This window comes from Microchirus variegatus, assembly GCF_963457635.1.
Source record: "Microchirus variegatus genome assembly, chromosome: 5".
Lineage (NCBI taxonomy): Eukaryota > Metazoa > Chordata > Actinopteri > Pleuronectiformes > Soleidae > Microchirus > Microchirus variegatus.
This window is the reverse complement of record NC_139806.1, coordinates 21,207,351-21,234,336: the sequence shown is the minus strand read 5'-3', so window position 1 is coordinate 21,234,336 and position 26,986 is coordinate 21,207,351. Positions and strand designations below refer to the sequence as shown.

The 26,986-nt window shown below is 39.7% G+C and overlaps 1 protein-coding gene across 1 annotated transcript in view; it reads right to left on the bottom strand.

The window, feature by feature from the left end:
* b4galt2 (UDP-Gal:betaGlcNAc beta 1,4- galactosyltransferase, polypeptide 2) overlaps positions 1 to 26,986 on the bottom strand; it is a gene marked incomplete at both ends in the record, with an annotated part of 194,854 nt that overhangs the window by 16,723 nt on the left and 151,145 nt on the right. The window contains one exon of the mRNA XM_083890053.1: positions 5,544 to 5,648. Within this exon, the coding sequence (XP_083746179.1) occupies positions 5,544 to 5,648 (105 nt within the window). The remainder of the gene's footprint in view (positions 1 to 5,543; positions 5,649 to 26,986) is intronic.

The window sequence follows — 26,986 nt, the reverse complement described above, 5'->3', positions numbered from 1 at the left end:
TGAAGTCTTTTGAAGAATATACCAGTTAGGTTTTATCTCTATATCTGCTTTTTTGTGTTTTTATCCAAAACTTTTGAACGTTTTGACATATGAATTCCAACTGTCTGTATTTTACACTGTATGTAATTTAAACAATACAAAATACACAGTTTGATGATGTTGAGCAGCAGGCATGGGATCAAGGGACTCGTCACAAACAGCAACGAGAAGTTGTGAGCCATTTGTGACATAATTATAGCATCAATAAAGAGCGTCTTTGTTTTGTTGTGTAATTTTTCCCACAAACAAATAAAGGGTATACCCTGGAAGTTACAGCAGAGATGGCAAAATGGATGATGTCATTAAAATTGACCAACGCTCTGATACCTTGAATAGAAATAGGTATCAATGGATTTAAAGCACGTTGGAAACTATTTGGCCAATGTAAGTACAAACTCAGAAATCTTCGATCCCTGGCTAAAGGCCTTTACATATTCCGAGACATTTGTTCTCTCACACTGGGCTGTGAGAAAAGAATGACGTCATTATTTTCTCACAGCCCTCCTTTGGGAGTTCTTGCCCCTTGTTCTTCACACATTGTCTGGGCAGAACTGTTTTCTTGTGTGGTGTCGCACAATTATTGTGTGATTGGCCAGGAATTTGAAATACTTCCTGCATGAATGGGGCACAGAGTCCGTCACTGAACTAAACTGAATGCACCTGAAAGGGTTGTGATTGTGCTCATGATTGCTGGCTTTGAGCAGAGCTGTTGCTAAATACAGTACACCAGACTCTGTTTAACGTTCATATTTTAGACATTTTCTTGCTTAATGTTGGAGATCAATGCATGTTTTTCAGGATTTTAAAGTTTTATGAACTGATCTACAGTTTGGCACTGTTCGCTTTGATTCCTGTGTCAGACGTCGCACTCATGACTCTTACAGTCACGACACTCTCTGACCAATCAGTGGCCGGCAGGCTGTCTACATCACATATTTGTATCGCTATTCCTTCACTTGGAACCTCACCAGAGCAGGTACCAAAAACGCAAAAAGGTACAACGAGTTGTGCTAGAAGGAAAAGCGCCATAAGTCAGGAAGACTAGAAAAGTGCTGCGTGTATAAAGAAATTCCCAATGAAATGTGAAGTTTTCTCATTCAAATATATGTTAAAAGAAAACTCAGACTGCAGGACTTGAAGATTGCTTTTCAGAATTTTGCACCATGCAGACGCAATGATTTATGGACAACATTACGAGTCTCATCATTTTGAGATGAATTTAAACTTTGAATTCATGACCTTTTTAGAGATGTCTACACGCTGCACTCACTGATTAAATAAAGGTTACAATGATGCATTACATGCAAGGTTCAGAGGCTAAATTCAAATCAAACATGCCACAAATTGTTTGACTGGATGCACATCAACTGCAGCAGCAGCAGAGAGAGAGAGATAGAGGATCTGTTATTCCTCTTTCACACAACTACAGCTGCCAGCAATTTTTAATCATTTTATAAACCAATTTAGGAGCCACAACTAAATTGACGCTCAGTGTGAACCATGAGGTAATGCAGTCCTGTCCAAATGCTGTGACGTAATAATTTCAAAAGAAATCAAAGGGGACAAAAGAGTACCGACAGAGGAAATGGAGTTCACTATATCTTCATTCTGCTGCAGCTACGGCAGCTATCGATTTTTGTGTTGAGAGGCATCACTGCTCAGCCTATCCAGGCATGAAAACGGAGGCTCGTAGAGGAGAATAAACAGTGATAATCCATGTTTAAGCAGCTTAATATGAGGTGCTATACTCCTGGTGATTAATGTGTCTAGAAGGGCTCATCTCTGCATATTGGTTCCCATTCATCAAAACATAACACTTTTGTATGGGGAGAGTTTTTACGCATTTGCTCTAAAAGCAAATTGAAACGATGACGCCAAAAGAGCAGCATTTAAAGCCTTGGGGGTTGTTTCTGGGAAGAGCAAATGTTGGCCATTTCACATCTTCCAAATCATTAAAGGTTCATTGTGTATGATTAGGAAGGTTTATTTGGAGAAATTGAATGCATTATCCATATGTATGTTTGTGTAAGTGCAAAATCACTTTCAAATAAAAATAATTTTCTTTTCGTAGGCTTAGAATTAGCCTTTTATTCATATTTGAGGCAAGGGCATTGTTTCACAGAGGCTGCCATGTTGTGCCGCAATGTTTCTACAGCAGCCCTAAATGGACAAACTTTCGGGAATATTCAAAATATAAATCTATAAAATCTCATGACATTCAGGCTGTCTGGATTGGATCAAAAAATGTTCAATGAGTGAGTGATAACTTTCACTTTCACTTTCTGGCAGTTATTCAACCAGAATTATGGTAGCCTACAAACGTTTGGCACGCTGGTGAATCTTTTCTGTAATTGGACGATCGTTCCACGGAAGCTACACTGACGACACCCCACTCATTCACCAGTCTGTGGGTCTGTGTACAAGTCTGAAACACATGTAGCAGATCGGATCTGTGCTTGTCTGACTGACATATCTAAATTAGTGCTGTCAGTTAAACGTGTTATTAACGGCGTTAACGCGAACCCATTTTAACGGCGTCAATTTTTTTATCGCGCGATTAACGCTCTTTTTGGCCGAGCCAACGTTGTAGTTTTTTTCACATGCTGTTGCATCAACTAGTAACGTTAGAACAACTACAACACCACACCATATCTAGATAGACCGGAAACACAACAACAGACAAGCTGCGCGAGCCGGTCAAAGAGTAGTCGGCTCGCGTAAGTAAAGAGTAAACGTTCCGTTTTGAGCGGATGGCGAGCGCTTCTCTGCTAGCTCCTTCAGCTCGGGTTAGCTCGTTACGGCAACAACACATTAAACCACGGGACTTCGTCTTCGTTAAAGAACGGCTCTTTATTCACAACACTGCGGGTGATGCAAAGACTCTGTTATTATTGTGCGGCTCTTTCACAATGAGAGGAATAACTCAACATATGCAGAGCGACGGTGATATTCACCTGCGGCTCTCTAATGTAAACAACACATTACTTCCTGCTTCACCTACGTACCTCTCGTACCTCCTACAACACACACAACTCCTCGCTCGCGCACACACACACACACAGCTCCTCGCTCGCACACACACACATGCACGCGCACACACACACACACACACACACACACACACACATGCACGCGCACACACACACACACACACACACACACACACACACACACACACACACACACACACACACACACACACACACACACACACACAATTGTGCAGATATTCTTCTTAGGACAGTGAACACTTCCATTATCAATGTTTAGTCTGTAACATAGATTAGTTTATCTGCCAGGGTGGTTCAGTCTTTAGAATAAAATGTGTAATAATCTAATAATTCATCTAAATTATATTTTGGCTTGAACAAGTATTATATTATAAATATTGTTTCTTGAAATTGCAGTAACTTGTATTGCAATTTAGATACATTTCGATTAATTGTTCAGCCCTACACTACAGTATATGCCAAAATATGCAAATAACATTTACACAAAGCAAGCCAGTCCACTTTTCTATGTTGATAAGAGTATTAAAATAAGGAAAAATAATGGTACAAAAAGAAATCAAGGAACATGTAGAATAGATAAAAATGTGAGATTAATTGCGGTTAATCACGAGTTAACTATGACATTAATGCGATTAATCGCGATTAAATATTTTAATCGTTTGACAGCACTAATCTAAATGGATGTCTGACCATCACTTGAAACTCTTCTTTTTCTTCCAGGAAAGGGCTTTACCACCAAAGACCTGACCATCACCCTCGACAACTCGGTGGTAGCTCCTTCTCATACTGCAAGGAACGTGGGACGACCATCTCTCCCACACCGCCAACATTGCTACAACAGCTCAATCTTGCAGGTACATGTTGCACAACATCAGGAAGATACGGCCTCTTCTAACCCAGAAGGTGGTTCTGGTCCAGGCTCTTGTCATCTCACACTTGGACTTACTGCAACTCCCTTCTGGCCGGTCTCCTTGCGTGTACGATTCGACCTCTGCAGCTCATCCAGAATGCAGCAGCTCGATTGGTCTTCTATTTACCAAAGTTCTCTCACACTACACCGCTCCTCCCCTCACTGGCTTCCTGTAGCTGCTCGCATCTGCTTCAAGACTCTAATGCAGGGTTCTTCAATCCTGGTCCTGGGGACCCACTGCGCTGCATGTTTTAGAAGTTTCCTTGCTCCAAAACACCTGATTCAAATCAGGCTTCTGCAGAGCTTGCTGATGAGCTGAACATTTTGAATCAGCTCTTGTGCTTGTGTTCCATGTGACAAAAGGTTCCAGCCCAGCCTACATCCAGGACAGGAACAAACCCTACACCCCAGTTTGCCTGCTCTGCTCTGCTTCGGCAAAGCTGCTTGCTGCCCCCTCACTGAGAGGATCACAGAGTCACTCGTCAAACTCGAACTGTTCACTGTCCTCCTAAATAGTGGAAATAGCTGCCCATCGACATCCGGACAGCAGAAAGCCTCCACATCTTCCGCCGCCGACTAAAATACGTCCCTTTCGACTTCTAGCTCTTATTGTACCAAATGTCGAAATGTATACTTATTGTAAGTCGCTTTGGATGAAAGCATCTGCTAAATGACATGTAATAATAATGTAATGTAAAAGTCCTGAGGGCTACTGTAATGACAAGTATATGGGTGCAAAGCTCTATTTCTCTGCTTTCCAGTATCCATCCATCCGTCTTCTACTGCTTTATCCTCCACATGAGGGTCATGGGGTGTGTGGTGAAAATCTCAGCTGACATAGGGCGATAGGTCGCCAGTCTATCTATCCATTATCTACCATTCTATCGTCCCTGGAGGGTCGTGGCGGGTGCTGTATAAATCTCAGCTGACATAGGGCGATAGGTCACCAGATAGAAGATATCACAAATGGTCTAGGACTTACGGTAATGAGAAGAACACATGCCAAATCCAATCATATTTGATATTTGATTCTATTCCTGAATCATCCACCCCTTACACTTTATTCATCCAGGAAATTTCCATTGAGATTAGATCAATCGTCTCTTTTGGCCAGGATGTCCTGGCCATTCTGGTATGCAAAGGAAAGGCCACCATAGTTCCCTGATGTGTAAGATAAAGGAAGAGGTGAATGGTGCATTTGTAAACGGTGGCGTGATCAAATCTACTGTATTATGTGACATTACAGGGGAAAACGGTAAAAATAAAGCAGGTGACTATATTTTACATGCAATTCCAGTAAAACTGGACAGATTGAAAGCAGATAAAGTGGACAAAAACGAACTCACTGCTGGCCTCATCATCTGAGCTGCTCATGTTTCTGAGCAGCGTAATGAACTGTAACTAACACTAATAATGGCGGCTATGTCGTGTCACGTGTCCTTTGCAGGGTCATGTTGTCATAATTCCTTCAAATAGAGGAAAAAAGAAGAATGTGTGTGTGTGTGAGTGTAGATGTGAAAAGTAAGCAGTGTGATCGATGGGAACGTGAAGATGGAGAACGAGTTTGGACAGTGATGCAGTACCTCTGTGGGTTGGGCTCGTTGTGTTTGTCTCTCTCGTGTTTAATCATTCTGTAGCGGCCGATGCGGACGTCTGGCCTGGACACCTTCATCCCATTCAGAGTAATCCTGCAACACATAGATACAGTGTCTAGTAGAAGATAGAGAGGCCAACAAACACACAGCAGGACACAATATACTGTATATGTAGACATTAACTCATTGGCTGCCATTGCTCTGAAAATGGAGTTTTATTAAATTAATCAACTAATCCTGGAGATCAGATGACAATTAAACTTTTTAAACTATATATTAATACATATTTTCACAGTCTATGAATGTACCCAATGAATGATTGATGTGATGTTGTTGTTTTTAATGTAGGGTGGGAGATTATTTTCTGGAGCATGTTTTAATGTGTTGCTTAAAATTCTCTTCACTCCCAACCAATTAATTAATTCACTGTCACAAAAATGTAAAATGTCAGTCACCTGTGGAACGGACAGGCCTGTAAAAAACACCATCCAATCATACTGAACAGCTCGAACAAGTTAATTGGATCCTGATGCATCAATCAAACTGCCATCTGCTCCCCCTCCCCCCAATGCGTGTACACCTCTTTGTGCACTAATCGCACATGCTCAGAAGACAACGGCAGAGCTTATGCTAGCTTGCTATAAATCCAACAAGACAAGAGACAGTTGCAGCAAGGTTATGGCAGAAAACAACAGGTGTGTTGGTTGCAAACGAAAGATGTTTTTTGGGAAAAGAAAAATGCTGATGCAGACTGATCCAAGACCAGAGTGAACATTGGCACTGCGTTTGAACAATAGCTGCAACTGAAAGCCCAGAAAGGGCTGCAAAGTGATGCCATTATGTCTTTGTGGTCTTTTGAGAGTATTTGTTGTTCTTCGGCATCACGTTGAACAAGTATCCCAAAAAGTTAGTGTCAATGAAAAGTACTGAACGTCACCGATGCTGCGGAGGCGTAGCTTCGGAGGGAAGTCTGAGGAAAGGGGCTTGAACTTTTGAATTCAAAATGTAGGCTGCTCAAACAGTTCTTCCAGGATCTCCAATCCTACCTTAAATAGTAGTAAAACCTGTCCAATACAAAGATCTTCTGGCTCAGTCAGGCTGAGGTTACGTTGTCAAACCAACAGTTGAAAATACAGCAAATTTTGTAGGATATGCATTCACTCAAAAATGAGCTGATTGATTGTTGTATTATTTGTGAATCCAAAAGCAACTTATTCAATAAACAGCCCAAAAGTCAAAGGTGCTTATTACAAAAAGGTTAAATTTTCATCAAGGATTGTTTAAATAATCATCTACATTCTGTTATACAGAGAAGATGGGATGAAGGTTTTAATATTCACTTCGTTCAACGTCTGAACAAGTGCATTCAGCTTTAAGTGTTTAAAGGTCCAGGGTGTAAAAATTAACGACATACAATATAATGGTGAGACTGCAGATTGCACTCCACACTCTCTTAACCTCTCTATCATTTCCTCCTCCCCCTTCGTCATTATTCTAAGTCCACAGAGGTCTTTTTTTATATATATTAAAGCGATTATACATTTATACAAAACATACTTATGGGAAGTATATTCCTTTTCTGCCAATACACCCTCCTTAATGTTACACATTGTTACTTTTCTAAAGTTGCAGACTTGTATTGAAACTTCCTACAAGAACGTCACTGGTTTAAATCCCAGTTATTCCCCAGAGGGACTCCAGCTTCCTCCCACAATCCAAAAACATGCAAAATGGGATTAGTGGAAAACTGGAGATTTTAAACTGTGTGCATTAAAGGTGTGAATGTGAGTGTAAATGGATGAATGTTGGCTAGGGAAGGGAATCAGTATCGGCAATCTGACACAATCCAAACATTCTATATGTCTCATGCTTCACAATGCACAGACAGAAAGCATTTTTGCTGAGTCATGTTTGGGCTGTTTGTTTCTTCTTTTAGGGAGAACAATTTTTGTTAGACAGTTGGAGAACTACATGTCTTTGAAATGACTCACAAATGTGTTGTTAACCGCTTCTTAGTCCATAAATGGTCTAAAATTAGTTAATTGGAATAATATCGGAATAATATTAGTATAGATAGATGCTCAAGTTTTTGATATCGGTGTTGGACATAAAGAAAGTGGTATTGTTCCATCCCTAATGTCAAGGCCCTAACTTGCTTTTCACCAGATGTCAATTTAGGATTAGCTCCACCTCCACCACGTGATTACAAGGACAGATATATAGTTGTATATATATATATAAATATAAATATATATATATGGCGTCATGGCCATCAACAAAAAATCAAAGTGTACCAGACAAAGACGGATAAAAACAAGATGAACTGCAGATTTTGTCATACATCTTTCCATAAAGAGTGGCTGCAGTCGCTCAGTCTTACCAATGAGCACTACACTGATTTCCATGTTCGACCTTATTAATCTTTGACGGAAAACATCCTGACCTACACAAAGCGCTGTCTATAATGTTCCATGAGTTATGTCTTATTCTCTGAGGCTAAAGGGAATTAAAGAAAGGCATAAATGATACAAGGTTGAATGATACAAGGTAAGTAAATACACTCTGTATACCAGGTTAGAAGGTGAATGTTGTTATTATTAAATGCTCTGTAGTGGCCTACAGAGCATTGTCACTGACACACTGCTCTCTATTTTGTCCACTTCTTTGCAGACACTACTCGCTCTTGCTCTTTTGGCCTGACACAACCATTTTACACTGTATTCGCACTGGAGTGTCGCGTTTATTTCACAGCTGCTGCAAGCTGCATAATTACGGCAAGCAATAACTCTGGGGCAGCCCGTGGCTAAGAGAACAGGCATTGGGTTTGTAAGGTGGGGGGTTGCTCGTTCGAATCCTGGTATGTGTCAAGGGCTGGGCAAAGAGCTAGGAACCAGATCCTCTAATTTTTGCCGGGTGCAGATAATCGCTGCCCACTGCTGGTGTGTAATTAGTATGGGTTATATGCAGAGGTCACTAATCGGTGTGTTCAAATAGAACTAATTCTCTTCAAATGGGTAAATATTTTTGGACAAAGTAACAAGATTACTACAAACCTTACAACAAAAGATGTTTCTTAGATCTGTCTTGCTGGTTATAACACACTGAAAAAACAAATGAGTCTAGAATCCCCGAGCTTTTACGAAAATACCTACAAAGATTGGACAACTCTCTCTCCAGGTGCTTTTACAGCAGCGGGAGAGAGAGATTGTTCAGAGTCAGGGAGCTGTGAACTTGACAGACACCAGCTGGGACAGAAGAACAGGATTTAAACTGTGTCTGTCTTTGAGGCACAGTGGTTATGTTGTATTACCACCAAGATGCAATACAAGAGTGAATCTGCAGAGAGATTTATATCTAATGCAACAACAAATGGAGCACAGGCAACACAAACAGTAGATCTGTTGAACATAAAGCCTGCCTCAAAACCCCAGAGGTTGACAGAAACATTGATATTCATACCTGAAATCAGACATAGGGTTATGTACGTGTGCGTCTGTGTGTGTGTGCTGAATGAGTAATCCTCATTCCCTGCATATAACGCTCCAATTCACTGCACTCTCTCCAACTCAGAAGGCATCCATGCCTGATATTACTGCGCAGCAACTTCCCATCTTTACCCCAATTCAAATTCCAACTATTGTCTCATAAAAATCCTCAACAAGAGGATGAGGATCCCTCCATTCCTTTCGCTTCTGTTTTCATATATCCTTTCCCACTTGTTTCCACTTGTCCATTTCTTATTACCCACCTTCTCCATTCCACTTACTTCACCTCTTATTTCCAACTATGGGCGTTCATGGTTGATAACACATGACTGTACAGTATATTGAAGGTTAACAGCCAGTGCGTTGTCCTGACATAACAGCTGATATTCAGTCATAAATAATGTGGAAATATACGTTCAGGTAAATTACTGGATTTTTCTTTTTTATTCTGGAGTACATTGATTGCTTAACTGAGCAGTAAGAGCAGGAACAATGGGATAGCAGCTTGAAACCACAAACTATTCTACATTACAAGTGTGAAAAGATGTATTTCTGTTCTTTCTAACTCATGTTTTTGTTAAACTTGAATGGTTTCCATGCCTCCAACCTGTGGAAAACTTCCTGAGGTCTGGGACATGGCTCTATCTCAATAATTGTGCTATCCATTTGAATCAGTGCTCATCTCATACCTTTTGCTTTTAATATCCCCTCCTTCCGTCTCAACTCAAACTGAGCATCTCCCTGTTCTGTTCACTTCCGTCTCTCCTGTTAGATGATTTTCTATTCACAAATCGCTGATTTCATCTTCCTTCGCTTTTTCTCCTCTCCTCTCAAAAGCGTAGCAACCCATAAAAGAAGGAAAACTCAAACTCCATCAAAACAGCCCTCCCATAAATACATTCACTGAGAAACTAAATAACAACCAACCCCCCCTTCTCAAGTCTCTGGGACTTTGCTGACTTGGCATGAATGCATAAATGTCTGCCTTTCTCTCTCTCTCTCTGTGTGTGCGCACATGAGAGTGAGCATGCATTTGCATAATTTAGAGATTTATTATGGTGCGAATAATGTGAGCACTAGCCAGACTTTTCTTCCTCAGCTTTTCCCTGAGCTGAGTTGTGCATTATGTGCAGGCCTGCATCTTTAAAATAATCTCCTTTGCGCCTGTTCCATTGCCATGTGAGACTTGACTTTCCTCTTCCTCATGATTTATTTTGAAACCATACATATATTATATATGGTTTCACATTTGAGATTCTATTCATGAGAGACACGTTAGAGCAGAGCAACATTTCTTTTTTGTTTGTGGTACTGACAAATGTGTCCTTTTTTTTTTTTTTTTTTTTACTGTAGATGTGAGCAGAGATATATTATTATATTACAGTGGCCCTGACGTCAAAAGTATAAGTATATAATCAGCAGCAAATGTTGGGTAAAACTGAAACAGCCGTTTTAATTCAGGGCCACAGTCATATAATGGTCACATAATTAAACTGAGTGATAAAGAGACACACATTTCAAGTCAGTTTCCTCACACTTTTAAAAGGTAACTGAAACCTCTAACCACACAAAGCTTGATTTAAAAATAAATAAATAATAATAATAATAAAAAAGCCAAGAAGTGGGCTGAGAGCTGAGTGGGGAAGAGGAGGAGGGCAGGAGAGAGCGAGAGAATGAAGAACAATACAGGGGATGTGGTCAATTGAAATCTGACACCAGTTGCAACTGAGTGAGGTGATCGGTGAGATGAGCCTCAATCGCTCACACACTGCGTTCCAAGCAGTGGAGGAAACAAAAGTGTGATATTTATGATAGGGGAGGAGTCTAGGACAAGTTTGTACCAGTGACAAAGAAAGTCAATGGCAAAATGTGAATGCAGTAGCGGGTGTTTGACCAGAGAGGTAGTAGACTCGCTGATTTTAATCGCATGTGTAATACTTGGATTTGCACCTGGACCAGCAAATATTAATAGATACCCAAACACACTGGTTTTCACTGCGAAAAAAAGTGATTGAAGGGTTAATTATTTTTCTCTGATACATATGTATGTGTAATACTTATCCTTAAAGCTATACTTACCTTTCTTGCATTTTGACACTTTTCTTTTGTAATATTAAATTGCTCCTAATAAGCGTGTGGCACTCTAAAACGTAAGATAAACCCACCAGGTTTTGAAACTGAAAATTAAATTCTCATATTATTATGACAAAAGTATGACCAATTAAAATATTCGGACCGAATAAAATAATTGGCCGAGCTACCTGTCTGTCTTCTGTCGCACGCCTCGCCGATCGCTGTCATGGCTTGCGAGTCGCGTGCATCTCTGACAGAGCAGTGTTACCAACGTGACTATATCGCTAAATCTGCCGACTTTTTGTGGTGTTTGGAGACTCTCACGTGAAAGCACTCATCACTCTGCAGTTACTGTGCTAAACAAGCAGCAGCGTCTGTTGCCGGGATCATCTCCCAAAGCAAGGAAACCTCCGCAGTCCCAGCCTTCAGTCAGAGTAGAGCGGACAACCACTCTGTGTCCAGGCTGCTAATGAACCGCGCATGCTCATAGCTGCTGCCGTTCCGCCCTGGAGGGTGGGACTTTGAGGGAGTCGGAGGTGTTCATGTTCAAATTTTTACAAAGTGCTGTGAGACATGCAAGAAAGGTAAGCATAGCTTTAATGTATGATTGCTGGTTGAAATGCTATTTATGCTTTCATTTACCGTCAAGTCTATTTTCTGAGCTGCTGGGTGACTTGATTTCCGTACAGGGATTAATAAAATATGTCTCATCTTATCTTCTGCTCCACTGTCTTATCATAGTTTTCTGTGAGTTAGAAAAGTGAGCTTTTCAGTGTATCAAATAAATATTATATTTCAGTAATGGGGGAAAAAAAAGTAATTTTAAGAAGAAAGAGGAGAATTTTCCTCTCATCATAGGGGATTGACATAAACTCATTTCAGAGGTGAAAGTAATTCTCACACACACACTGAAACGGATAACTCACAGAGATAATATATCTTAACTGCGATGTGTGTAATGTGAGGCTATGCATCAAAAGATAATATATCACTCTGTAAGTCAATGTGAAATGAGCAGACAGTGAAAAAAAGTACAGTCCTACAGAAACACATCATGTGTGAACGCTTCATGTGTGAATGCAAGGACACAACTGCACTTGGATGATTCAATCATATTAATGACAATAATATATATAATTACTGTGCATTGTCACAACTATTGCCACCCAGTTTACAACTAATAGTTATAAGAGTGGTGCATTTAGCAGGTAAAGAGCCAGACATATTTCCCTCAGGAGTGGGGGAGACCAAAACAGAGGTAGAATTGACTAAAAATCCCTCAGGCAGAAAGAGACAGGGCTTCAAAAAAAGTGATAATGTTGCTGTTTATATGCTGAAGAGCCACAGCAAATAAATGGATGCGAGACTAAACCTTTAGGCCCAGCACATATTAACCTAATTAATCCTTTAGTTGTGTACTGAAGTAATTTTACCAATTTGTTTGTTGGTGTGTGAAATGTTAAGCTTTGGACACGATTAGACTGTAACACGTTTTCACACCCAAAAAGTTGGCAAACAAGCAAAATCATTTGGAGTAAATAAAAGCTGTTTTGGCTTCTTAGATCTAACATTTGATCAGGGAGCAAGATTTTTTCTTTTTTTTTTTTAATGTGTGTGTGTGTGTGTGTGTGTGTGTGTTCTGAACCTTGCGTTTTACTTCTCTGCAGCTTTCCAAAACTCTCTGAGGGCTTCACTCAATCACTTCTCTGAGGAGCATCCACCTTGGCTGTGACCTTGCAGATTTGTTTGTTTGGGTGTGTGGATGCATATTTCTGTGTGCAGTCGTGTACTGTGTGGAAACTCATCAACAAACCTTTCTTCATTCTGGTCGACAGCAGAGAACTGTGCCCTTGACTAACACAGAACTTCTGCTGGAGCAGAAACTCTCTCTCCCTCTCACACACACACACACACACACATGCACACACATGCACAGTAGAAACACATCAGTACTGTGTTTATTCCTCACTGCTCTGACAGTAGCAGGCAGTGACTGCACAGTGACAGGGAATATTATGTAAAGGACACCTGGGACAGGGGAGGACTCTTGAGTCACTACATTTCCATGTACAGTCAATATGCTGTTCAACTGGACTACTGTCCATGTCCCAGTATACGAGCATTTATTGAAGGATATGTGTTCACCTATGTTATGATAGGGGTTAAATGCCCCTTTCAGCTTGTTACTGCCAGGTAGCTTCCAGTTTACCATGCAGTTACTCACCATGCAGAGTCTTCCTACCATCGATTCAATTCTTAAAGCTAACGGAGCATAAACTCTGTCACCTCGTCAGTCCAAGAAATGTACCAGCTTGAATTTGGTCAGTAGCTAGGGAGACCATAAATCCAGATTTAGGACGGACAGTGCAGATTTTAAACCCTGTCTGAGGTGGACACTCAGTTGTCCTTCTTTTAGGAGATGCACTGGAATGCAGCATAACTTCCAATGCTCTGAGATCTATGGTCTAACAATAACTGGCTGAAAGCGGTGTCAATCAAATATGTCTGATATCATTGGTTGCAACAGTATGAAGGACAACTTTGGTGGGTTTTGCATTTGTTACTGTGATGTTGATGTAAGTACTGTGATGAAAAGGTGCCACTGAAAGGCATGATTCCAGAGATAAACATGTAAACAACAGAACTCTTTCATTATGTTGTTCTTTCTTTGGCAACATAAGACTCCTGGATGCTGCCAGGAAATTGTAGAAATAATGCAGACAGGCATTCAACTATGTATTTACTTGATATGATGCATCTTTATTTATTAGTTACATTAATGCAACAAGATAAGATTGTGCACTTTGCAAATAATTGTTCTCAGATCCCAGCTGCGGTTCTGGAAAGAGATGTTTTCTTGTGAATAAATACAAATACTAACAATAATTTTCACATTGGATTAATCTGTCAATTATCAACTAAATTAATCGAGTACTTGTTGATCTGTAAAATACCAAAAAAACAGTGTTTACCAAACTTGGAAATGGCGATGTTCTCCAATATCTTGTTTTTTATCCACAAACCAAAGGATTAAGTTTGAATGATTTCTTTGTTATATGGAGCAAAAAAACCTAAAAAAAACATATTCATATCTAAGAAGCTGAAAAGTAGTGTAGTAGTAGTAGTAATGAAACAAAACTTGTTTCATTATTAAAAAAAAAACAAAAAAAACAAACTCAAATCGATTATCAAAATAGTTTACAATTAATAATTAATTGTAAACTATTTTGAGTTTTTTTTTTGTTTTTTTTCATCATTAATTGATTCCTAAATAATTTAGGAATCAATTAATGATCGATTAATCGAATAATCGTTGCAGCCCTACATGATATTTATAAATTGAAAAGTCTATCATGGACAAAATTGTATGGTAGTGTCCTTTTTGTTTCTCTGGAATTGGCCACCATGTCAGAACCTCACCAACCTCCTCCACATTATTAACAACCACCCATAAACTCAGGTCTCTTCTTCCATCCAACTCACCCTTCCCACCTTTCAGCCGATCGACTCCCCGCCCCCGCATGTTTCTTTCACACCTTCAAACCAAAACTCTTCAGAGAGACACATTCTCAAGAGGTTCAGCTTTGATCTTTGATGTCTTTTTCCTAAGTATTTCTCATGCAGTATACATAGTTTGGTTGTATATTAATCATTATTTTGTATTTCATTGATCTCATATTTTTGTATGATGACCTTGAATGTCTTAAAAAGTTCAATGTATCATGGTTGTGCATTTCCATCGAAGCGAACAGTTTGGTTTGGTACAGTAGGATACATTTTTACGTAGTTTCCATTAGGAATAATACCAAAATAACCTGACCCTACGTCCAATTTTTGGCACCCTTCTCTTGAGGTACCAGAGTCAAAGGGGACATATTATGAAAAATCTACTTTTTAATCATTTAACTCCTTATATTTGGGACTCTGGGGGCCCTATCAGTTGGCAAAGTGTGAAAAAAAGATGGATCACTAATGTTATATAATATATAAGTGTTGAGGGTTATTTTGTCACTGAGAAATGGGACATCCCTTTAAAGGCAGAATAACGCAAAAGCTGTGTCCAGTCTGTCAACTCCAAAAAAGAAGAAGAAGAACACATTTACGTCACAATTATTTATTACGATCTGTTTGTGGGTCAAGTTATTAGGTTGTCAGTTAGTTATAAGATGATACTGATACAAATACCACAACCACGGACATATTCAGCTTATTAAAAAGTAAACGATAGCAAACGATCTCTTGTCCGCACCGGCCGGCTATTGACCAAAGATCTTAAAATAAAAATAAATGTTACGCAACAATGACGTCAGTAATCCATAATATGGGCCTAAACTAAGATAATACAATGGTTTTCATCGTTTTTATATCTCTATTAACAAAGTACTTCATTTGTAGCGTACTTGTTTAGCTGCTTTCGTCGCCATCTTTGTTATGGAAAAACACGCAATGCATTCTGGGAAGCCCTTGCTCCCAAGGGTGGTCTCGGAAAATCTCAATATTACAGATAGATACAGCCCTTAAACTCGCCCCTCAACTCAATTTTTCTGAGAATCGGGACAGCACTTGCACTAGCAGGAGTGCGCATTTTTGAGATTGAGGGTTAAGCAGGGTTAACCCTTATTCTACCTGAATTGTAATAGCTCTTACTTCAAAGCGTTCCAGCAATTGAAGTGGAATGTTAGAAAACATGGAAGATCGCATCGCTTTTGCTTTATGTTTGAAGAGGCATTTTGACTGTCAGCAATTCAGTCTACTTACATACACAAGCGAGTCGTATATAAAAGCGATACATATCGATATGTAACATCATGAGTATACTTTTACTGTAGCCCTATATCTTCATGCTTCATGTCCTATTTTAGTTACACAAACACTATGATTCAGTTATTTTCTCATGTCATGTGAATGTACTGAGTGTCTCCTGCCAATGAATAAAATCTGGGCTCAACACATTTGACAGCCACCTCCACAGAAACATAGCGAGTGGGTTGCCTGCTGTGAAATCTGCCACAGTGGGGGTCCACTGAGCACTTTTTTTGGTGAGTCAAGGGAAAATTAATGGGAAATGTGATGGAGAATGAAATGGAGACAGCAAGAAATCCCTGTGTTTTTCTGAGAATGGATCAGTGTTGGAAATGTATTCCCTGATGACGGTTCAGCAACATTCTCTGACTGTTAAAAGTGAAGCCCAGGAAATGGGATGGAGGAAATGGGCGTGATTCTCACATGACGTGAAACATTGCTCAATATTTTCCTGAGGAGTTAATAGTCTCAATCATGAGATTATTCTTCTATAGAACATGTCAATTGTGTAAACTATATTCCCATTTAGAGGCAGAAAATAAACAATAAAGCACGGCACATATGAGTGGACAGCTTAGTTAGCTAGTTTCATCCAATAGATGTCTCTAGTCTTCATTTTGAAGAATATGCACACATTTAGTGGAATAGTGGATGTTTGTGCCAGATGTATAAATGTAATCCAGGTATTCGTCAAGTATCACATTCACATGAAAGTACACAAATAATAACAAGAAAATTAATCAAGCACTTTGATTATAATTGGCTTTTAACTGGCTGAGTTTTAGAGAAAAGAATGCTGCTTCTTCCACATTTCAAACATTTAACATTAGGTGGCCTTCTGGAGAAGCAAACTGCAATTGTCCAAACTAAAATCTGATTCCCAATCCCAATAGTTAAAGTTTTAAATAAAGCTTTAATGAAGCTTTAATTCGTTTCAAACTGTTTCCCTGCTTAACAGCAGAATAAAACGTCTCACTATGGGCCTTATTTTTGAACATGGAAGCAACTTCTTGTTTATGTGTAGCACTTTATGTGTATGTGAACACATTCATTTTCTCCATGTATCTGTGAATCTGCCTTGTTGACAATGTAATGCAAACACTGATAACTAACAGCCAGGTCAGCTCCACACCCATGTAATACATAAGGAATAAGGAAGTGACCTTACATAACCGTACAAGGATATCATTCTGCACTGTCGCTCAGTGTGGACGGCTGAATGAATGAATGAATGAATGAATAAAATAAAATAATGAATAAATAAAAGTTGATTATAGCCCTGTTTTAATTATAAAACTACATCAACTGGTAGACAACAACTCAGAGCATATGGAATTAGATTTGTGTCAACATTTTCAAACAACACTTTTCACAAGGCAAGCAACAATTGAAAAAATATAGATTTAATGATTCAAAAAGTACCAGGTACCACCAAAGTCGTTTAAAAGCCTGTGTAAAGCTCCACAACTACTGACAGGAAATATCTAACCGGAAGTCTCTCACACAACCTATTGATATGTTTTTGCCAAAAATGTCAACAAACACAACTTCAAGTTGATGAAAAGTACAGCCTACTTATCAGAAGAAGCTCCTTCTCCATTTTAAAGGCTCCTAATCCTGTGAAAAAGTGAGGAGGGTCCAGCACAAACAATCTCCTTTCTAATGTGAGCTACCACTTAACATTTAATTTGCAGCCAAGGCACAGGAGGAGTCTCTGTGTACGTGTGTCCAGGCTGTTTTAATAATCACATGCACACGCACACGCACACGCACATGCACACGCACACACACACACACACGCACACACACGCACACGTACGGACAGAATCTATTTGATTAGATTAATCAGTTTCTCTCACTCTCGTCTCTTGTTCCCAACAGTGTAATTGGATTAGCGCAAAGGAGTGAAGGGGAAGCGGGAGCTAAGTCCATTGTCCTGTCTCAGTTCCCTTTTCCTACAGGAATGTGATGGGAGATGTGGAGGAGGAGGCGGAGGAGGAGGTGGAGGAGGAGGAGGAGGAGGTGTGGGTTGAAAGCTGCACGGCAGAGAAGTAATAGAAAGCGAAGGATGTGGGAGTGAACAGAGAGAGATCTCAACCCTCCGCTCGTTGTCGTTTTTTACACATAAACTGAGAAACTGCTCACTTTTAAGTACAGTTATGTAATAACATTACACCCAATTAATACGACTGGTGATAAAATATTATGTTTAAAAAGATAAATAAGATTAAGCATGGAGGTGGCGTGGATAAACGATGACCTCCAACACATTCTGAAAAGCTAATAAAATACAGTTAATTTAATAAATGAGACACTGTGGGAAAACATTTTGGAACTGAGTATAAATGTTAAGTGCTTTTAAATGCTTTATGTTATTGTTTCTTTGGGAGATTTAGCTGCAAATTACAAGGGTGTTCGCAGAAAAGTATACAATTTGGGATTTATTTTGAAGGAAGTGTGTGTTAGTTGCTGCTACTATCATTATATTAGAGTTTTCATTGGCAAAACAACTGCAAGAAAAAGAACTGGCTCAAAACAGTACACAGTCTGTAATACCCAACACATGGGTTTGATGTTGTGACCTAGAAGTATTATGACATCATTTTCATTTCATTAATCTGAAAAAGATTTAATGTTTCATAAGGAGTATTCTTATATCATTGTTATTCAATTTTGACTATTTGATTATCTGAGTTTTTGCTATTGCCAAAAGGTTAGAGTTCAAAATGTCTCATCATGTCATCAGTGAGCACGAGAAGTGAGAAGTGAGAAAGTACATTTATTTAGCACCTTTCACAGATATGGAGTCACACAGTGCTTCACAGGGCCATACAAGTAAAATACATAAAATAGTCATAATTTAAAAAAAAAAAAAAAAACAGGAAGACAGTAAAAGAATAGAACCCTGGTCTAACTAAAACGAGTAAGTAAGAGTGAGTAAAAAGAATAGTTTTTAATTGCTTTTTAAAAAGTGACGAGCAGATCAGAGATGTATGGAGGAGTTTAGCAATGCAATTTTGACCAAAGTAAAGTTGCCAAAAGGAAAACATGCCTCTTTGAGGGTGCAACATTGACCAGATAGATGTGGATTTGTCAATGCAATCGTCTTTTTCGTATTATTTTACATCAGATGAATACAATTTTGCGGACTTTCAATTATGTGATAATTGCAACCGAATGCCTTACTATTACTATTTCATTTCATTTATATTTTCATTTAGAAGTTTTTCAACTTAACATGTCACGTCCCAATCAGCTCTCCATGATTAACACACTCAATCAACCTTTACTGAACACAAGGTTTATCCACTCCTTCTGCCATACAGTGACCAGTAATTGTTGAATCCTGGCTCATAAAATAATCAGTAATATTACTATTATATACATTTTTGCTAGCAAATATAGTAAGTATTATATTCTGTCTATATTCTATCACCTCGCCACTAACACACATGCTGAGTTTAAAGGAAGAGGAGGTCACTGGCCGTGTTTTCATTATAACATGATATTAAATGGTGGGCGGCATGCAATCGATTGGGGGTTGTATGTGGACCATGGGTCACCAGGTTGACACATCTGAATTAATGCGTGTGTAGAAAGTAAGGGCTCATTTTTCTGCAGATGGAGAGAGATTCAAATTCCTCCCTGGTCAGTTTTGGCTGCACTGGTTTATTGTACGTAGTACGTAGATTTCCTACGCCTGTTCTGTCGGACCTTTCTTGCCACTACATGCTTCATTTCTCTCTCTCTCTCACCTTGTCCTCTCTTTTTTTTACTTGCTTCTCATTGTCCTTTTTGTCAGACATGGTCCTTTTTTCATAAAATCATATCATATCATCATAAAACCCTTGTTATTGGGGGTGCGGTTACAAGCGGGCTGCATGTATCCAGTTATAAAATTTGAAAGAGGAGCTGACCTTTGCCGGGAAGGTCACATTCGTTTCTGATCATCGCTAAGGTTACACAGGGTTGCAGACAAAATTTAAGGATCTCACAGAGCCTCAAATCGAAATCAAAGACTAAACCCTGGATTTCCACTGGACGCGCTACAGCTGACGTGGCGCGGTCGCCGTTGCAAATCGATTCCATTCTAATCAATGTGAGCATTTCCACTGGGGGCGCTATCGATAGGTAGCAGTTCTTTTTTTGCCGTTGCTGCTGCTGAACTGCGTACATTTCAACAGAGAAGTTCTCACCAGACAGACTCAAAGTAAAACATTTCCGCCCCCCCTTTCAAAATAAAACACAATACGCAGGTCATATAGCCTGTCACAACTTCACATCAACATTACGTCGTGACCGGTGCTACCAGGTCAACAGTCAATTAATCAGAGCGTCTCGGAGAGTCATAATGTACGACGAGAGACTGATTGTTGAAGTGGAGAAACATAAAATCATTTATGACACCAGATCAACAGTTCTTCCATGTCGGAGAATGAAAGAAGCTGTGTTGTTGTTGTTGTTTCCTTTATACACACACAGTCTATCACGGGATCTCGCAAACTTGCGTCCGTTCAAGATTATCGCACGATCTTCCGTAAATACCGCTGGCTCCAAAGGCTCTGCGCCACGGCTGTAACGCGTCCAGTGGAAATCCGGGGTAAATGTAACATCATTCTGAGGCACAAAGACATTACTATCATTTACATACTATTGAAAACTGTACACAGGGCAACTTAAACCAGTTGTGCTTAAAGGCTGAACCTTGTGATGCTAATGCTAAAGTACAGTGGCCGACAGAGACAAACACACTGCAATGACCCAAAGCACATGCAGGAGGAGAAACAAACTGCATATTCACAAACGCTGCAAATTGAAAAACACAAACAAAAACATGCTCCAAAAAAAAGGTATTTATATAAACTAAGAATTAAGTAGTCTCAGAGTATCGTAACGGCCGGTCGTAGAGCTGCACGACAACGAGCGCTCCCACAGACCCGGAGCACTTTCGTTATTGAATACGTTCGTTTTCGCTCCTGCTTGTGTTTTGAGGTTTGTGTTTCGGTTTTGCATCATTTTGTTTTTGCAGTCTGTTTCTGTTGAAGCATGTGTTTTGTTTCTTTCTGCAGATCATTTTTTTTCTTTTGCAGCGTGCTTCTCGCGTTGCATTTGTTTCCATTTGTGTTTGTGAATATGCAGCTTGTTTCTCCTCCTGCATATGTTTTGGGTCGTTGCTCCTGTCGGCCACCTTACTAAAGCCACATTTAATTCCAATAAATGTAAAAAGAATACATAAATTGATCATGTAACCTCTTCCGCATCCAAGTACCACATGAGAAAATATTAACTTATCACAGTGGTGTAAATAGGTCGAGCAACAGACTTCTCACAGGGGGCAGATTTATTCCCAATAAGATCATTACTCTCTCATCATCCTCCTCTTTCTCACTTCACATGCTGTTATAGTGACATTAGATTAAGATGGAGTGAGAGATAAGGTGACTCTAATTATTATTTAATTTAGAGCTTCATTTTCTACGCACATTCCTCAGCTCCACTCTGATCACATACCCTGGTATAATACAGTAGAACAGTATTTCTGATTTTCCTCTAAGTACCACCAGAGTCTATATGAGCTGTTGTTTTGCTTATTGGTTTTCTATTCATTTTGTGTTTTTGCTTGTTTTTTTTTTTACTGAATACAGCATTGATATTTTCCCTTTATTTATCACTATCACTCTCTACTATCACCACCATGTGACAGAATCACTTGATTTGTCTGAAGTGTTCAGTCACAACATGATGGTCTTTAACTTTAGGATAGCCATGAATAAATAAAGGCTATTGATATTGTTCTACATCAGAGTGCCTCAGATGTCATTTTTTTGAACTGCCACTTATACTTTATGGACTTCCTTTTATGATTATTGTGAATAGTGATTCTTGCTTTGACGTGGGCCCATTTTCCAGTGACATTTCCTGACCAAATGCAACACTGTCCTTTTTCCATTGCTTCACCAGGTGGCCATGGTGCTTTAGTCTTGGTTTGATGTGATATTTTTATTTATTTATTTTAGCTTCGAGCAAATGAGAGGGGAAAAGAAAATGCATTTTATATCCCGTTGCTCCTTGCGTTTGCTACTGCTGCTTCCCTGTCACCTCATCTACACACTGTATTGATTCTGCTTCACAGTGAGGGAAGTGCTCTCTACTGTATCACACTAACTTCCATTCTGTGACTCTAATACTGTATCATAAGGGAAAATGTGCCTGTTTGCCGTTTACCTACTGAGGATATTTGTTCTCCCTGCCACACTTGTGGGTGCTCGCTTAGAATTGTCTGAGGGACCCACACCCCGACAACAAACAATCGGATCAGAGGTGAGTGAGTGATGGAACACGGGTTCCCACATGTCGTTAACCCTGCCCCTTGACCAGACTGAATGATTTTGAGTCACAATGCCCCTGGTTACTCTTCAGAGTTATGTTGCAGTGCAGTGTCAGCACAGGACATATTTCATATGGGATCTTTAAGTCGTGCATGTGACTATTAATCCTATAAATTACACCAGCTGTCCACATGTAGACTCTTGCATTGCTTCTGTTAAAATGGAATAAATGCTTGTATTTAAAGTTAACTTTTACACGTGTAATTATGATGCTTGTTTTGAGATCTCTGACCACTGCCATATTACATAATATTACATATTACATATTACATCAAAACCAAGTGTTGAGGGTTATTTTGTCACTTAGAAATGGGACACCCCTTAAATGCAGATACGTCTTCAGACTGTGGGGGGCAGAATAACGCGAAAGCTGCGTCCAGTCTGTCAACTCCAAAAAAGAAGAAGAAGAACACATTTACGTCACGATTATTTATTTATTATTTTATTTCAGTCAAGTTATTAGGTTGTCAGTTAGTTATAAGATGATACTCATACAAATACCACAACCACGGACACATTCAGTTGACAGTTACCACACACCACGGCTTATTGAAGGGTTAACGATATCGAACGATCGCGTGTGCGCACCGGCCGGCTCGTAAAATAAAAATTAATGTTACGCAACAATGACGTCAGTAATCCATAATATGGGCCTAAACTAAGATAATACAACCGTTTTCATAATTTGTATATCTCTATTAACAAAGAAAATACTTAATTTGTATCACACAAGCTTCGCTGCTTTCGACGCCATCTTTCTCATGTGAAAACACGCAATGCATTCTGGGTAGCCCTTGCTCCCAAGGGTGGTCTTGGAAAATCTCAATATTGAGGGCGATACAGCCCTTAAACTCGCCCCTCAACTCAATTTTTCTGAGAATCGGGACAGCACTTGCACTAGCGGGAGATGCATTTTTGAGATTGAGGGTTAAGATTAAGGGTTAAGCAAGGAATTGGAATTCACCCTTGGTCTGAAAACATCCTGTGTCTGCAGCTGCTGCTGCTAAAGCCTAAAGCAACACCTGCAAGGGACAACCAATGCTAAGGTATCCATGAATCTGAGACCCAAATCTAAGCACAACCATACTTGATCCATACCCTTGGCAGGGCAGTATACCCACTTTTTTATGGAATTAGAGTTGTGAGAAATTTTTCAAACAACACTTTCCACGAAGCAAACAACACTTTTTAAGCAGCAAATACAATATCTAAACATTCAAAAATAATGTATTTTATTCTTTTAAATTGCACTTATTTGCACTCTTTCACTTTGTCTTCTGACGATGGGCAGGCCTTAGGAAGCTGCCTGCTGATTGGCTACTGAGTTTTGGAGTGACCGGATGTAGTCACAGGCTTGGAGCCGTCTGTCTGGAACAAAATAATTGTAAGTAACTAACATTTATAATGTGACAAACGTTGATTGATGGGGAAAACTTGGGGCACAAGTTCCAGACAGACAGCGACTCCAAGCCTGTGACTACTTCCAGCAGCTTCCTCAGGGAGCGCAAAGAACAAGAGTATTTTCAAACAATAAAATACAATATTTTTGAATGATTAAATCAATATTTTATTTGGTCCGTGAAAAGTGTTGTTTGAAAATCTAATTACATACTTTTTTAAAGTATACCAATACAGAATCACAAAATACTGTTAAGCCATGCATCTCATCAGAGAAGAGGAGACCAGAGTGTCCTCTACCAAAGCACAGCAGCAGTGAGTGCCAAAGGATTCTGACTGGAGTGTGGAGAAAAAAAGACAACTTCCCAAAGTGTGCTACCTGTGCTGTAAAAAATGCTGACATCTTACATAATGTGTTTTATTTCATTTAAAATAAGCTACTGATTACCTTAAATGATGCTGCTGTATATATAATCATCTCCCATAAGGTTACACCTAACAATGAGTATGTGCAGAATTCAAACATTTTCAAACAGACTGTGCAGCTTCAAGCTCAAGTGAGGGCAAAGACATGTAAAAAAGATGAAAAGACGACATTAAAAAATCTTCTCTCTGTGTTTTCTCACCTGACTCCCCTCCCCTTCAAGCGTGGAGACTTTGAAAAAAAAAGGAGGAAGGGTTAAGGGCAGGGAAAGAAGGGAGTGTTCCCTGAAGGCATGGAAGCCCTGCGGGGAGGTACAGACTTTACCCCAGGCTAAGGCTACAGGCGTGGAAAAAAAGTCTTCCTCTTTTTTTTTCTACACTCTCTGTTATAGACAAAGTGTTTGGCAAGTGGCAATGGGAGTCAACTTAGTGGCATGTGTCCTCTCGGCCACAGGCTTAGGCTGCTCTCTCCCAAACAGATACTTTCCCCCCCGGGCTGGCATTAAGTTAGCAGCACCCATTTTCCACAGTGGCCATGTCACGGTCTGAGGCATCAAAGCAGCATAAAAAAGGAAATTGCTCGAGGGAAAGAGGCTGAGGCACATCCAGTTGGACAGTTACAGAGAAGCGAGGGAGGTGGGGAGAGGGGGGGCAAAGTAGATGATGCAACAGCAAATTGTTCATTTAGTTAATGCTCTGTTTTAGATAGTGGCCATCCCCAAACATAAAATAAATAACAGGTTCAGTGTATGATTCTGGGAGACTTCAACTGGACACCAGGCTGATGGACACATCAGCTGCCTGCAGAGTTCAAATCTGTGACCATGCTGTCTTTAACAGCAGAGTAAAAACAGGGGGGAGATTTCATGGGTGCCAGGAAGTCTGATGTACACCGCTGCTCTTTTATCTCTCTCCATTCTCCTGAATGCTTCTCCTCTTACAGTCATTTTATTGAGCCCCGAGAGGCTGAGCTGACTCGCCTGTTAGTTCACTCAACTGGAGACACGGCGCTCTTCTCTGCTCGCTACTACAGCCTGGACTGTCTGAAACGTTTCAGCCTCAGATCACACACACAAAAAAATAACGATGCCTTCAAGTAAAACTAATGACATCACACTAACTCAGTCATGTTTGTCAGCTTGTGTTAACCAGTTTCATCGTCTTTGCTCTGTATTTTAGCACCTTAAAAATTATTAAGGTGGACTCAACAAACAACAGAGCAAAGGCTGCTGGGAATGTTATTACACTGTGAGGTTCCTGTGGTGTCTGTGCATCTGTGAGCAGGATTATTCAAAAACTACCGAACCATCCATGATGAGACTTGGTAAAGCACTAACAATCATGGTCAGACTCAGCTTTATGTGCTTGTTTCTGTCCGCAGGTTTTTTAAGCCTAACTTTTAGGGCTGAATAGCTTGAGGACAATATTTAATGGTGATTTTTTTTGCGATTTGTGGGGTCACACGGTGGTACAGTGGCAAGAATTGTTACTTTACAGCATGAGGGTCACCAGTCTGGATCCCAGTTCGACCAAGGGCCGCTCTATATGGAGTTTGCATGTTCTACCTGCTGCTGCATGGGTTCTCAGCAGCTTTGTCGTAATCTCTGGCTGCCTTTGCACTGTGTGTATTTGGTCTTTTTCTTTGGTGTGTAATAAAAATGTAAATAAAAAAATGTGAGTGATCATTCATGACGAGTCACATTTCATGATGGAGAGAAGAGAAATATTCCCAAAAATATATCTAATGCAGCCATCACTGAATAAAATGTCAGCATGTGCATGCACACAAAGAACTATTACACAGTATTCAGAACAGAACATTTCACTTGTTATATTGTATATTATGTGTTTTAACTTTGCTGACAATGCATTTTTCACTGAGGAGAAAGATAAACTTCACACTGTGAGAGTTACAGCAGGACACACAGGGAAAAGAAAAGACACAGAAATACAATAAAGAGGTTTTCACATTTAGTCTGTGGAGAACAGTGAGTAGATGTCTGTGTGTTTACAATGAATGCACCAGATGTATGTGTGACTGTTTGTGTGCTAATTTGAATCAAAGACATTGACCATTTCTTCAAATGTGAGAGCCTCAATTCACAGGGTCACTGGTAAAAAAATCATCCATTGCCTACCACTTTATCCTCCACATGAGGGTTGCAGGGATGCTGGTGCCAATCCCAGCTGACACAGGGCAAAAGGCGGGGTACACACTGGAGAGGTGGGCCAACATATAGAGAAAACCCACACAAACTCCACAGAGGCTCAGACCAGTCACTTGGCAAAACTATTTCCAAGTTGTTGGTGAGATAGACCTTGGGTTTCCTCTATCTTTATCCGAATAAAGCAAAGGTTTGGTAATGGAAACCAAAGGTATGTGCTTGAAATCGTTTTTTTCTCCTTTCTTCTACTTGGCTTTTCAAAAGCACCTTTGCATCACATCTATGTGACTGGCCATTTAAATGTACATTTAGGTTGGAGGACCTTTGTTGTAATTTGGGAAAGTTTTATATCAGTATTTTCATGTTAACAATCTAAATCCTTATTATTATTATTATTATTATTATTATTATTATTCCTTTCTATTATCCTTATATATTTTTTTTTTCCTAGAACAAAGATTAGTGACTGTGCATTGTTGCTACGGTTTCATTGTAAGTCCATCAGTTCACCATCAGATAATTAAACAATTTTCAGTCCAAACAAACATCAGAGAAGGCAGTAATGAAAACTAATGGCCCTGAAAGTGGTTCGTTGCATTTAAGTCACTTTCAGTCATCTTTCCTTCTTCCTGTCAAAGATAAATGACTCTCTCCCAGGTCTGATGTCGGCACACTTCCACAGTAATATCATTAGT